General features: G+C 31.5%; 1 protein-coding gene across 1 annotated transcript in view; it reads left to right on the forward strand.

Moving 5' to 3' along the window:
- Window positions 1-1,992: 1,992 nt before the first annotated feature.
- The window catches only part of mRpS14 (mitochondrial ribosomal protein S14), a 41,837-nt gene continuing 27,991 nt past the window's right edge, over window positions 1,993-15,838 (forward strand). The window contains exon 1 of the mRNA XM_085807337.1: window positions 1,993-2,179. Coding sequence (XP_085663463.1) covers window positions 2,072-2,179 — 108 coding nt within the window. The 5' untranslated portion in view covers window positions 1,993-2,071. The remainder of the gene's footprint in view (window positions 2,180-15,838) is intronic.

A 15,838-nucleotide genomic window follows, 5' to 3' on the forward strand; every position in this document is an offset into this window, starting at 1 on the left:
TTATTTTTATTCTCAGGTTGTATTCAGGAAAAAAATCGGGGAAAATTTCTGCTTGACGGCTAGAATTATATCGACAGGGCATCGCGATCAGGTAATCTTGAACTCTTCCCTCTTTATCTTCAAAGCTATACTTTTCAGTTAAATTTCTTTCCATACCTTCATACTCTTTCTAGAATTCTCACTTTTATCTTTAGTGGAGCTTTTATCGTTTTATATTTTTACCTTGGTTTGCTGCAAAAAAAGACTGATACTTGTCATCCCTTGGAATAGTACACTTTATGTATAATCAGGGCTTAAACTTGGACGGACATTGGCTGATCTGCTTCTTAGCATCTAAGTGGAATTGTAATTCCGGACGATGCCTCAAATAAGACGAGGACCGATAGATTTTTTTTTCTATTTAACTATTCAAAATTAATTTAATAATTTATTAAATTTCCTTTTATTTTTACATTTTCCTTAATTTAATTAAATTAGTTAATTTAATCAAATTAATTAATATTAATTTAAATTTATTATTTAATTATTTTTCCTTTTCTTCCTCACAGTCTTCCATAGGGCTCCGGCACTTCTAATTTTAGAAATTAAGCCCTGGTATAAAGCATGGAAATGGGAACGGAAGAGGGGTAGATGATCTTTGGATCTATTTCCTGGTCACTGTTTCAAAATGAGATAGAGCTGGGCAAATTCATATCGTCACCTATAATGTGTCCAAGGTTTAAACTAGTGACAGACATAACCAAGTGCACTCTTGGTCAATGATTTTGAAGACGTTTTTGATGTTACTATCAGAGGAGTCTGCGATTATATTTAGAATTTAACTAAATCAAAAGTTACTATGTATTATTAATTGCTTCAACATTCAATTAATTTATTATTAAATAATCAATTAGTTAAGTGATTTTTCCTTCTATCGTGTCTGAATAATTTTATATTCTGAAGCTGTCATTTCAATATACATATAGAAACTATAAATTTATTCATTATTCCATAATGTAATGGATGAATTAATATGCTTAACAATTGCAATCTATCAATCAATTCAGCTGTTGCAAAAAATGCCTTCAAACCTTCTTAACTAGGGCAATGAAAATAATGGCGCTATCTTAAGTAAAATTCATTGTACGAAATATGAGGTACTGGAATATAACGAAAAGTAATAAAACATATTGCCCATTAGGTGGAACAATTCTATGTTCAGATACATGTTTATGAGACTGCCTTTATCACCATTTTGACGGTATTTACTAACAGTGAACTCTGTGAATGTATAGCAGAATAAAAATATTATATTATTAATTGTTATTTTACCGGCACAAAAGTAGTTGGTGAACACTTCTTTCACCGAATCAATTGGGCGTAAGCAGTTCTACGCTTCAGCAATATGACATCGATGTGTATGAATGAAACTTTAATCAAAGTGCACAGATTCTTTTTTACATACTCATCACATCTTGTATACTTATTATTTTTTTTAATTCTGACATACAAAGCAGCTAAACATTCTTTATTTCTGAAACAAGCCGACAAAAAGAAAAACACCGGAAGAAATTTAGTCTTGCATGTTGACACACATAATATTTCTTAAAAATAAACTTTCCGATTTGCATTGTTTTAATCCAATGCATGTGGGAAACAGCTTCAAAATGTATTTTGCAACTCTCCCATATATCTTCACTATTAAGATCATGTCTGATCTCAAAGTTGAAATCCTCTTTTCCTCCGAACTTGGAAAACACTACTTCGTAGGAATATCCATCAAATAAAATTTTATAAAATTCATTTTCCACTTCGTTTGACATACTCGCAGCCATCACAAATTTGAAACATCAACCGACAGCGTTATTTCCTTTTGCGCATGCACTTGGTGTCACAATTTCGCCACGACCTGATAAATCGCCAAATTAGTCGCGGATTGCGTTTCCTAGGGAGGAAATAAAACTACGCTTCCCGTCCCTTTCAAATTCTGATTTTCATTCTGCGGGTAAAAAGACTGATGTTGATGCGCAACACCTTATTACCCTATTTTGCTAATCATATGTGAACAGCTTTTATTGTAAATTAAGTCATTATGGCATTTTTACGGAATGTTTTAAGTAACATATGCTCTTTGCCAAGTCTTTTAGGGTCAAGGGTATTCGCAAGCAGTCCTACTGATAAAATTAATCGGTTGGGGTCTGTAAGTAATATCATTTGTTATGATACCATTATACGCCGAACAAGTACTAATTTAGAAGTCAAACAACAAAAGCCGGCGTTAATTTGAAAATATAACGCTGATTTTTGTTGTTTGACTTCTAAATGAATATCATTTGTGTTTAACATCTGTTTGTAATTATTTTATTATTCTGACTAATATATGATTTACAATTTACATTGATGAAATTTTGATGCATCTCCTGCGAGTAGCTATATCAGAAATTAATTTTATTTTAATCTTATTAAACGTGAATTTTAAGTTTTATGCAGAGTTCTTAATCATAAATTTGGCCTGTAGTTAATTTACCGGAATCTCAATATCGTAAAAAATTATTTTTAACTTCTGCAGTAACTTGTATCACAAATGTTTTACTGTAACAGTGTCTGGAATAGCACACAAAACTGAATTAATATTTTTCGAGGTATTTTCGAATGTCTTGTAAACTAATAGCCATTATTCTAAACTTTCTTTTTGCAACTGAAATAAAACGCGTGCTGCGTAATCATTACATAAAAAAAAAGTTGGCTAATCTTTGGAATATGGTAACAGGTAGTTTGGCGACGTTTTGGAGGTGATAAAGGTTACTACCTAGGACTTTGGGAATAATGTGAGAAGTACTCAGTTCCGATTACGCATTATTTTGTGCAAGGGAAATGAGAGATCATGAGATATGTCATGTGACATTAATGGACAAATCACTGTTCTTTAATCGGAAAAATTTTAAGTAGTGTTTTTTAATTTAATGATCGTGATTTTGAGAGTTATATGTTTGTAGTACTTTGGAATACGTTTGAGTAGAAGTAAATGTGCATGAAAAGAATTTAAATATTTGGAACCATTTTTAATGTTTGCGTTATAAATTGGCAGGTGAAATTTATAATAGATAATTTAGAGGGAAGAGTTTTTGGATATTTTATTTATTTTATACGTGCAAATGTTCATCCTTCGAAAGGGTATATACTTTTTCGCGATCAGGTAATTTCATATATGTCCTTTTTAGCATTAGTTTCATTCTATGTTCTGTGAAACAGTGTTGTTTAATATTTGGATCCCATGGCCCTATATAAAGTAAATCTGAAATTTTTATTGCGTTTATGTGTAATTGAAAAGAATTGCTTAATTGCAGATAAGTATGAATGTCCAACATGTGGGAATGAAATGACATTGTGTGAAAGGAAGGATATTACAGATAAGTTTGAATGGCAGTGCAAGAAATCTGGTGAAAATGGACAGTTTGTGATTCGCCATGCACTCAAGATTCTGTAGAATATTAGGTAATTTAATATTTTTAATTATTTGAGGATATTATTTTTATACATTGTTCTAAATGTAAGGAGTAAATGAATTAATATGGTATTATTGGAAAATTGGGCTAATCTTTGGAATATGGTAACAGGTATTTGGCGACATTTTGGTAAGGCGATAAAGGTTACTAGCTAGGACTTTAGCAGTGTACATGGATAAAGTCAAGAGTGTGCGCAATGCCATTTTTGTGCAAATCTGGGATGTTTTTTTAAGTGAAAATAGGTCGACGAGTACATGGATGATACCGTGTATGTGCAATTCTTAAAAACGCGGCAAGCAGTTTGTTATTCTGCACTTTCTCCCAATTTCGCACCTTATCTTTGTCATGATTAAGCACTTTTGTTCCATAAAAGTTCTAACATAAGCGTAATACGGCTAGCAGATTGTTGGAAAAAAATGTTGAGTAAAAGAAAAAAAAAAAAATGCCTTTACTTCGTGAAAACAAAATGGCGTCTCAACGAAAACTACCAGGTTGCTGTAGCAATATTGGTCACCAAATTTTTGCCAAAAAGTCGCCAAGTTACCATAATCCAAAGATTAACCGAAAATTGTTATTAGCAATGATTAGTTTAAAGTAATTAGGATTGTAAGCTAATTTTTATTAATTTAATGTATGTGCTTATGGTTGATCTTTACATTATGGTAACTTGGCGATTTTTTGGCGACCAACTCTCCTACAGCAACCCTCTATATTTTTTTCCCCGTCGCCATTTATTCTTCACGAAGTAAAGACATGTTTCTTTTCTTTTTATCTACTGAATACTTCTTCCAACAATCTACTAGCCGAATTACACTTATGCTAGAAATTTTATCTAACAAAACTGCTTAATCATGACAAATATTCACTGCAAAATTGGAAAAAGTGCGCAATACCATACTCCTTACGCGTTTTTCAAAATAAACCATGTACACGTCGACTTATTTTTACTTAAAAAAAATCCCAGAATTGCACAAAAATGGCATTGCGCACACTATATCCATATACACTGCTTTTTTCTCATAAATTAGAAAAATTTCACGAAAATACATGACAATTTTTTGAATCTTTAAACCCGGTAAAAAGAACATATATGAAATTACCTGATCGCGAAAAAGTATGTACCCTTTCCAAATATGAACATTTCCACGTATAAAATAAATAAAATATCCAAAAACTTTTACCTCTCAATTATCTATTATATTATAAACGTCACCAACAAATTCATACCGCAAACATTACAAATACTTAGTGTCAAATATTTAAATTATTTCCATGCACATTTACTTCAACTAAAACGTATACCAAATTCCTACAAACATAAAATTCACAAAATAACTGTCATTTAATTAAAATATCACTAAACCATGTACACGTCGACTTATTTTTACTTAAAAAAACATCCCAGAATTGCACAAAAATGGCATTGCGCACACTCTTCACTATATCCATGTACACTGCTTTTTTCTCATAAATTCGAAAAATTTCACGAAAATGCATAACAATTTTCTGAATCTTTAAACCCGGTAAAAAGAACATATATGAAATTACCTGATCGCGATAAAGTATATACCCTATCCAAATATGAACATTTCCCCGTATAAAATAAATAAAATATCCAAAAACTTTTACCTCTACATTATCTATTATATTACAAACGTCTCTAACTAATTCATACCGCAAACATTACAAATGGTTACAAATACTTAGTGTCAAATATTTAAATTACTTCCATGCACGTTTACACAAATTACTTTACTTCCACCTTACATTTAGAACAATGCATAAAAATAATATCCTCAAATAATTAAAAATACTAACTTACCTAATCTTCTTCAGAATCTTGATTACGTGTCCAATAAACTTTTCTTATTTCTGTTTCAGGATCTTTAAAATCATACTTATAGTTCACAGCAAGGTACCAGGTAAAATAAATAACTTAATAAAACATCTTTACTTCTATCTCGCACAACCTTAAAGAAACACTTATTACTATCCCTTTCAATCCCACTAAATACCCATTTCGAATTCACTTTAGTTAGGGCCATGGGATCCAAAATTAACGAACACTGTTTCACACAACACAGAATAAAGTCAAATACAAAATTTCCAGATTTTTTCCCGATTTCCCCCCTTTTCCGATTAAAGAACCGTAATTCGTCCATTAATATCACATATCCCATGATCTCTCATTTCCCTCGCACAAAATAATGCGTAATCGGAACTGAGTACTGCTCACATTATTACCAAAGTCCCAGGTAGTAACCTTTATCGCCTCCAAAATGTCGCCAAACTACCAGTTACCACATTCTAAAGATCAGCCGTGCTTATTTATATTTTAAGTAGTGTTTTTTAATTTAATGATCATGATTTTGAGAGTTATATGTTTGTAGTATTTTGCAATACGTTTGAGTAGAAGTAAATGTGCATGGAAAGAATTTATGTATTTGGATCCATTTTTAATGTTTGCATTATAAATTGGCAGGTGAGGTTTATAATAGATAATTTAGAGGGAAAAGTTTTTGGATATTTTATTTATTTTATATGTGCAAATGTCCTTGGAAAGGGTATATCATCCTTGGAAAGGGTATATACTTTTTTGCAATCAGGTAATTTCATGTATGTCCTTTTTACCGAATTTAAAGATTTACAAAATTTTCATGCATTTTCGTGAAATTTTTCTAATTTATGAGAAAAAAGCAGTGTACATAGATATAGTGAAGAGTGTGTGCAATGCCATTTTTGTGCAATTCTGGGATTTTTTTTAAGTAAAATAAGTCGACGTGTACATGGTTTAATTATATTTTAATTAAATGATAGTTATTTTTTGAATTATATGTTTGTAGCAATTTGGTATACGTTTCAGTGGAAGTAAACGTGCATGGAAATAATTTAAATATTTCACACTAAGTATTTGTAACCATTTTTATTGTTTTGTTATGAATTCATTGGTGACATTTATAATAGATAATTTAGAGGTAAAAGTTTTTGGATACTTTATTTATATTATACGTGGAAATGTTCATCCTTGGATAGGGTATATACTTTTTCACGATCAGGTAATTTCATATATGTGCTTTTTACCGAGTTTAAAGATTCACAAAATTTTCCTGCATTTTCGTGCACATTTTTGTAATTTATGAGAAAATAGCAGTGTAGATGGATAAAGTCAAGAGTGTGCGCAATGCCATTTTTGTGCAATTCTGGGATTTTTTTTAAGTAAAAATAAGTCGACGTGTACATGGTTACTGTGTATGTGCGATTTTGAAAAGCGCGGCAATGAGTTTGCGATTCTGCACTTTTTCCAGCTGATCTTTGGAATATGGTAACAGGTAGTTTGGCGACATTTTAGAGGCGATAAAGGTTACTTCCTAGGACTTTGGTAATAATGTGAGAAGTACTCGGTTCCGATTACGCGTTGTTTTGTGTGAGGGAAATGAGAGATCATGAGATATGTCATGTGACATTAATGGACGAATTACAGTTCTTTAATTGGAAAAGGGGGTAAATTTGGAAAAATATCTGAAGTACTATATTATTTTGTATTAAGCGTCATTGTGTGTTGTGTGAAATAGTGTTGATTAATTTTCGGATTGCATGGCACTATGCAAAGTGAATTATAAAATTTTAATGCATTTATCTGAATAATAATAATAAGTTGAGATTGTCTGAAAGGAAGGATATTACAGATAAGTTTGAATGGTGGTGCAAGAAATCTGGTGAAAATGGACATTTTGTGAAACGGAGAGTAAGGAAGGGTACGTGGTTTGCTGAAAGTAGTTTGAGTATGGGTGAAATTTTATTAATTTCTTATTACTGGGTGAATAGACTGCCAGTTGACTACTGGATTTTGGATTTAGAAATTAGCAGTAGTACTGCAGCCGATTGGAACTCTTTCTGTAGGGAAGTGTGCATGCCACGTAATGAAGATTCTGAAGAAGATTAGGTAAGTTAGTATTTTTAATCATTTGAGGATATTATTTTTATGCATTGTTCTAAATGTAAGGAGTAAATAAATTAATATGGTATTATTGGAAAATTGTTTTTAGCAATGATTTAGTTTAAAGTAATTAGGATTGTAATCTAATTTTGATTAATTTAATGTATGTGCTTATTTGTATTTTAAGAAGTGTTTTTTAATTTAATTATATTTTAATTTAATGATCATGATTTTGTGAGTTATATGTTTGTAGTATTTTGGAATACGTTTGAGTAGTATATGTTGAGTATTTTCATGCATTTTCGTGAAATTTTTCTAATTTATGAGAAAAAAAGCAGTGTACATGGATATAGTGAAGAGTGTGCGCAATGCCATTTTTGTGCAATTCTGGGGGAACTACTCTGATATGCGCCCTCAAGGCGCCAAATTTCTCGCCAAGTACTTTTGGCGAGAAACTCCACGCTGCCATATTGCTATCTAAATTTTTTGTCTACATTTCGAACTTTAAGACAAAAATGTCTCCAAAAACACGGTTTTCGCGAATGCAAAAACCACGTTTTGAACACACAATTTAAGTTAAAAATCCAAAACAAAAACAAAAAATTTAAATAGCAAAACCGAGAAGTTTCTAACCAAAATTATTTGACAAGAGTCCATGTACACAGCGATATGTTTTAACTTAAAAAGACATCTACGAATGGCACCATCTAGGCAACGAACAAATTTACGAACTACGCACACCTCGCTTTAATAAATTAACAAAACAACAATAAATTTCAAAAAATACCATGTACACAGCGTTCTGTTTCAACTTTAAAAAACATCTACGAATTGTACAATTCAGACGGTACGCACTAATCAACAAAATAACTAAAATAAATTTCAAACAATTCAAAAAAAAAAAAAACAACAATAACGACAGAAATTCATACTAAAAAAACCAATGAACATAACATTCTACAAAATAAGAACAAGAATAAAATAAAATGCACTTACCATTAATGCTTTTTCGAACAACAAAAATACCAATTTCATACCGCCTTTAACATACCGCCACGTAATCACTCAGAAAATTCATACTATGGTTCACAAATAAATAAAATAACAAATAATCACAAATCCCTAATTCTATCACGCACAGCCACTAAAAATAATCTCCCATAACTTCTTTCCACACCTCCAAATACCCATTGCCCCTCAACAGGATGGCCACGACGATATTTCCTTATGCCGAACTTCAATTCAACAATTTTCACCATTAAAATCTTTCCCCCCTAGCTTCTCAGACACAAAGCATGACGGGAACCAACGAACTCCAGCAAAAGATTTTTCAGCGTCAACAGGGTTGCCATACAACGCGCAATCGTGCCAAAAACCAGCGCAGAACACATATCACCACATTTGGTGAAATTAGGGCGTATATCAGAGTTGTACCATTCTGGGATGTGTTTTTAAGTAAAAATAAGTCGACGTGTACATGGTTTAGTTATATTTTAATTAAATGATAGTCATTTTGTGAATTTTATGTTTGTAGCAATTTGGTATACGTTTCAGTTGAAGTAAACGTGCGTGGAAATAATTTAAATATTTAACACCATTTTTATACCAGTATTTGTAACCATTTTTAATGTTTGCGGTAGAAATTCGTTGGTGACGTTTGTAATATAATAGATAATTTAGAGGTAAAAGTTTTTGGATATTTTATTTATTTTATACGTGGAAATGTTCATGCTTGGAAAGGGTATATACTTTTTCACGATCAGGTAATTTTGTATATGTTCTTTTTACTGGATTTAAAGATTCAGAAAATTTTCATGCATTTTCATGAAATTTTTCTAATTTATGACAAAAAAGCAGTGTATATGGATATAGTGAAGAGTGTGCGCAATGCCATTTTTGTGCAATTCTGGGGTGTTTTTTTAAGTAAAAATAAGTCGACGTGTACATGGTTTATGTGTATGTGCTATTCTGAAAAACGCGCAAGGAGTTTGCGATTGTGCACTTTTTCCCAATTTTGTAGTTAATATTTGTCATGATTAAGCAGTTTTGTTACATAAAATTTCTAGCATAAGTGTAATTCGGCTAGTAGATTGTTGGAAAAAGTGTTGAGTAAATAAAAAGAAAAGAAACATGTCTTTACTTTGTGAAAACAAAATGGCGGCGAAAAAAAATAGAGGGTTGCTGTAGCAGAGTTGGTCGCCAAAAAATCGCCAAGTTACCATAATCCAAAGATCAACCCTTTTTCCCAATTTTGCAGTTAATATTTGTCATGATTAAGCAGTTTTGTTCCATAAAATTTCTAGCATAAGTGTAATTCGGCTAGCAGATTGTTGGAAAAAGTGTTGAGTAAATAAAAAGAAAAGAAACATGTCTTTACTTCGTGAAGACAAAATGGTGGCGAAAAAAAAAATAGAGGGTTGCTGTAGCAGAGTTGGTCGCCAAACTTTCGCCAAAAAATCGCTAAGTTACCATAATCCAAAGATCAACCAAAAAGTTTTATTTACATATTAACATGTGATACATGTATATTTATATATATGCCAAAATTCCGTGTTATCAAATGGTCAAACAATAGAAAAAGCATTTTATTTATTAGCCATGTTTAAAAGTTGTTTTGCTATTCTATCCCTTATGTGATATGTGAGTATATTCAAGAAAGATCTCATCATGTATTTCTGCATCATTACCCTTGTCTTCTGGCACGCCTTGAGAGTTTTCAGAAAGTTGCATTGGATGGAAGCTGGCTTCTTTAAAACAGTTTGAGATTGCAGCTGATCTTTAAAATATGGTAACTGGTAGTTTGGCGACATTTTAGAGGCGATAAAGGTATGATCTGGACGATAAAGGTACCTGGGACTTTGGTAATAATGTGAGCAGTACTCAGTTCCGATTACGCATTATTTTGTGTGAGGGAAATGAGAGATCATGGGATATGTCATATGATATTAATGGACGAATTACGGTTCTTTAATCGGAAAAGGGGGGAAATCGGGGAAAAAATCTGGAAATTTTGTATTTGGCCTTATTCTGTGTTGTGTGAAACAGTGTTCGTTAATTTTGGATCCCATGGCCCTAACTAAAGTGAATTCGAAATGGGTATTTAGTGGGATTGAAAGGGGTAGTAATAAGTGTTTCTTTAAGGTTGTGCGAGATAGAAGTAAAGATGTTTTATTAAGTTATTTATTTTACCTGGTACCTTGCTGTGAACTATAAGTATGATTTTAAATATTCTGAAACAGAAATAAGAAAAGTTTATCGGACACGTAATCAAGATTCTGAAGAAGATTAGGTAAGTTAGTATTTTTAATTATTTGAGGATATTATTTTTATGCGTTGTTCTAAATGTAAGGTGGAAGTAAAGTAATTTGGTATTATTGGGAAAATTGTTATTAGCAATGATTTAGTTTAAAGTAATTAGGATTGTAAGCTAATTTTTATTAATTTAATGTATGTGCTTATTTATATTTTAAGTAATGTTTTTTAATTTAATTATATTTTAATTAAATGATAGTTATTTTGTGAATTTTATGCTTGTAGGAATTTTGTATACGTTTTAGTTGAAGTAAACACGCATGGAAATAATTTAAATATTTGACACTAAGTATTTGTAATGTTTGCGGCATGAATTCGTTGGTGACGTTTATAATATAATAGATAATTTAGAGGTAAAAGTTTTTGGATATTTTATTTATTTTATACGTGGAAATGTTCATATTTGGAAAGGGTATATACTTTTTCGTTATTAGGTAATTTCATATATGTTCTTTTTAACGGGTTTAAAGATTCAGAAAGTTGTCATGCATTTTCGTGAAATTTTTCTAATTTATGAGAAAAAAGGAGTGTACATGGATATGGTGAAGAGTGTGCGCAATGCCATTTTTGTGCAATTCTGGGATTTTTTTTTTTTTTTTAAGTAAAAATAAGTCGACGTGTACATGGTTTAGTGATATTTTAATTAAATGATAGTTATTTTGTGAATTTTATGTTTGTAGGAATTTGGTATACGTTTTAGTTGAAGTAAACGTGCATGGAAATAATTTAAATATTTGACACTAAGTATTTGTAATGCTTGCGGTATGAATTCGTTGGTGATGTTTATAATATAATAGATGATTTAGAGGTAAAAGTTTTTGGATATTTTATTTATTTTAAATGTGGAAATGTTCATATTTGGAAAGGGTATATACTTTTTCGCGATCAGGTAATTTCATATATGTTCTTTTTACCGGGTTTAAAGATTCAGAAAATTGTCATGTATTTTCGTGAAATTTTTCTAATTTATGAGAAAAAAGCAGTGTACATGGATATAGTGAAGAGTGTGCGCAATGCCATTTTTGTGTAATTCTGGGATGTTTTTTTAAGTAAAAATAAGTCGACGTGTACATGGTTTATGTGTATGTGTTATTTTGAAAAACGCGTAAGGAGTATGGTATTGTGCACTTTTTCCCAATTTTGGAGTGAATATTTGTCGCGATTAAGCAGTTTTGTTAGATAAAATTTCTAGCATAAGTGTAATTCGGCTAGTAGATTGTTGGAAGAAGTGTTCAGTAGATAAAAAGAAAAGAAAAACATGTCTTTACTTCGTGAAAACAAAATGGCGGCGGGAAAAAGAAAATAGAAGGTTGCTGTAGGAGAGTTGGTCGCCAAGTTACCATAATGTAAAGATCAACCGAAATTGCTTGCGAAGTTACTTCATCCCATGTATTTAAAATAACATAAATGTCATCTAACACTGAGATCGATTTAACAATTTCCTTATAAGAACAAATTGTTTCAACTGTATCTGTCGTTAGTAACATTTTGAACCACTTCTTCCCTGTAATGACTCTTTAATGCTTTTATAACACCTTGATCTAATGGATGAATAATGGAAATTTCCTTCCTCCTAATAAAGGCGGAAGGAAAACTAATTTTATGATCTTCAATGAGAGATCATTTGGATTGGCACAGTTGCCTTGCTGAAGTTCTTTATCCCACCTAGTAAGAAAAATCACTGAAAGTATTGCTTGTCATTGACATTTTTATTTTTGTAATAAGTCATTGACAAATGCTTGATACCATTCAGAAAACAAGGATTTTTGCTTGTTCTGATGGCTAATGGAGTCTTTTTAACTATTTCGTCCATATTGCACATTAATACCACAGTAACACGTTGTTCCATTTTTTTTTTACAGCGAGTTGACGTTTTGGTTTTAAGCATTAAAGTGTGCTGAAGTAGGGATAGATAATAAAGACCAGTCTCATCAGCGTTAAAAATTTAATATGATTTGTATTCTTGCAAAGGTGCAGCTAAATTCTTTTCTATACAATTATCGGCTTCAATAGAATCTGAATCTTTTTTCTCTCCATGTAATTTTCTGAAAATAATATTGTTTTTTCTTTCCATCTTGTAAGCCATCTATCTTGTTTCCATCTTGTAAGCCATATATATCCTCTTCGAGCAATTTTGCAAAATCTGTTGCCTTTTGATACAGGATTTCTTGCAACATAGTGACATCCTTGTTCCTCGCATTTCGAAACCACTCCAAGAGGGCAGTTTTTACATAGGAAGATTTTTCACTTTTCTTCCACTTATGCGAGACATTTCACTTGCCATCAGTTCATCTGAAATTGCCTTCCCTTCTTCTCGACAATGTTCATAAAGTAGATTCTAAAATTCCAAGCTGTACAGAAGCTTCAGATTGGCTACATTTTGGTGAAGCATCATATTCCTTTAACAATTTTACTTTATCTTTTAAACTTAAATCCTTGCGTTTGGACATTTCAAGGCATAACCAAACAACAAAAACACGATGTGGATGGGTGAACTGAATGGACAAAGAGCAAAATAAGATAATTTTGGCTAATCTTTGGAATATGGTAACAGGTAGTTTGGTAATGCGATAAAGGTTACTAGCTAGGACTTTAGCAGTGTACATGGATAAAGTCAAGAGTGTGCACAATGCCATTTTTGTGCAATTCTGGGATTTTTTTTAAGTGAAAGTAGGTCGACGTGTACATGGATAATACCGTGTTTGTGCAATTCTTAAAAACGCAGCAAGCAGTGGGCGATTCTGCACTTTGTCCCAATTTCGCACCTAATCTTCGTCATGATTAAGCACTTTTGTTCCATAAAAGTTCTAGCGTAATTCGGCTAGCAGATTAACTGGAAAAAAAATGTTCAGTAAAAAAAAAAAAAATGCCTTTACTTTGTGAAAACAAAATGGCGTCCAAACAAAAACTAGCAGGGTTGGTCGCCAAAAAATCGCCAAGTTACTATAATCCAAAGATTAACCATAATTTTTTATACAGGTTCTCCCTCACTTTTTTTAATATATGTTTTCCCTTCTCCCACCTGATCTGAGTCAGTTATGATAAACCTTTTGTGACCAATCCCCACCCGTTAATTAGTTCAGATAAAAACATTCGGCTCTACTCTTATATGCGCTCTAATTTCACCAAATGTGGCAATATATGTCCTGCGCTGGTTTTTGGCACGATTGCGTGTTGTATGGCAACCTTGTTGACGTTGAAAAATCTTTTTCTGGAGTGGTTTAATTGCTTTTCGGTTCATGTCGTGCGTGTTTTGAAATGGCCTATGTTCCAATGATAGACGTGGTGAGAAGATTTCAGTCTCGTATTTTAGATTGTGTGAAAAGTAAATTTAGTATTAAAAGGTACGACGTTGGAGTTGTTAACGAGTCTTTTGCTCATGGGTGTGTTTATGAGGATTGAAGTGTATTTTTGGAATTTCTGTGTCACTTTTAATACAAAGTGCAAAATGCGAAGCTGCTATGAGAACTCAAGCGAAGAAGGGCATTTCTGATAGTTCTTGTGTGGATTTGCAGTCAAATGGTTCAGCAGAGTTTAAGATTTGGATTGTGGTTTTGGTGTAGTAAGTCAACTTTGGAGGAAGTTTTTATCGTTACTTTTGAAATTTTGAATCTCAGAAAGACATGTGATATAGCAAAATCGTGGCTTTTTTTTTTCAGAGACGTTGTGTGTTACTGTTTTGATTTTGTAGGATGTTATGTTCATTATTTTTTTACTATGAATTTTTTTGTTGTTGTTTTTGAATTGTTTGTAATTTAGTTTAGCTTATTTGGTTGATTTGTGCGAAATGCCTAGATTGAGCAATTCGTAGATTTTTTTAAAGTTTAAACAGGATACTGTGTACATTTTATTCTTTGAAATTTATTGTTGTTATGTTAATTTATTGAAGCGAGGTGTTCGTAGATTCATTTGTTGCCTAGATTGTGCAATTCGTAGATTTTTTTAAGTTAAAATATGTTGCCGTGTACATGGATTGTTGTCAAATATTTTTGGTTAGAAACTTTACATTTTTGCTATCTAAATTTTTTGTTTTTGTTTCAGATTTTTAGCTTAAACTGTGTGTTCAAAACGTGGTTTTTGCATGTGCGAAATTGGAGACAATTTAGGCTTAAAGTTAAAAATGTAGACAAAAAATTTAGATAGTAATATGGCAGCGTGGAGTTTCTTGCCAAAAATGTTTGGCTAGAAATTTGGCAACCTGAGGGCGCATATAAGAGAGTAGTTCCAAAAGTTCTAGCATTTTCAGTTCCACGTGTAAAAGTGAATCGTCCTTGAATGAAATCACTGCCTTTAAAACACAGACTTTGGGGTTTTGACAGTTCTAGTTGAAAAAATTCTAGCATTTGCCCCTTCACATTTGAAAATGGATCAGCTTGGAACAAAAATCACTAAACCTGAAACACAAACTTGGAGTTTTGATTTTACAGTTCTGAAAGCGATTTGATTTTTATAAGCTGTAACTTTGATTTTATTTAGCAGTTATTTTATAATGATATCATAGTCATTTGAATTTGTTATACATTTCATTTTAATAAGTGGTACACTCTGTAGGCTGTTATTTAAATAATGAAATAAATATTTAAAAAAAATTATGAATTTTCTATGATAAAAGTCAAGAAAATTAAAATATTAAAAAAGAGACTTGAAAATTAGTATAATAATTTTTCTGTTGTTTGTACAGCTATTTATTATTTTCAGAGTTAATTATTGTGATTGAACTTTCAAAAATATATTTAATTTTTTCCTCAATTTGAAAGTATGAATATTTTGTATATTATTTTCTGGTTATAAAATACTATGATTAAAAAATTACGACAAAAATGGTAGTGTTATGATTTAAACTCGTATTTACTGAATACAAAAGATGGCAATTTGCACTGTATTTAGTGGTATAAATTTACCCTCTTGCCTCAGGTGAAAAAGTATTTAGGCATGGGCTGTGATCAGAGATATCAAGATGCTTATCACAAAATTATCTGAAATTAAAGCATTTATCCTCATTCTCTATTCTGTGCATTTCACAGATTGTCACATGTAGATAGACGAGATGTATTAGCTTCTGATGATATATCATGTATTGATTTCATTTAAATATAGCAGTTAA

This window comes from Stegodyphus dumicola, chromosome X1, assembly GCF_044657685.1.
Source record: "Stegodyphus dumicola isolate Sdum_Otavi_A_Nest chromosome X1, ASM4465768v1".
NCBI classification, from domain to species: domain Eukaryota; kingdom Metazoa; phylum Arthropoda; class Arachnida; order Araneae; family Eresidae; genus Stegodyphus; species Stegodyphus dumicola.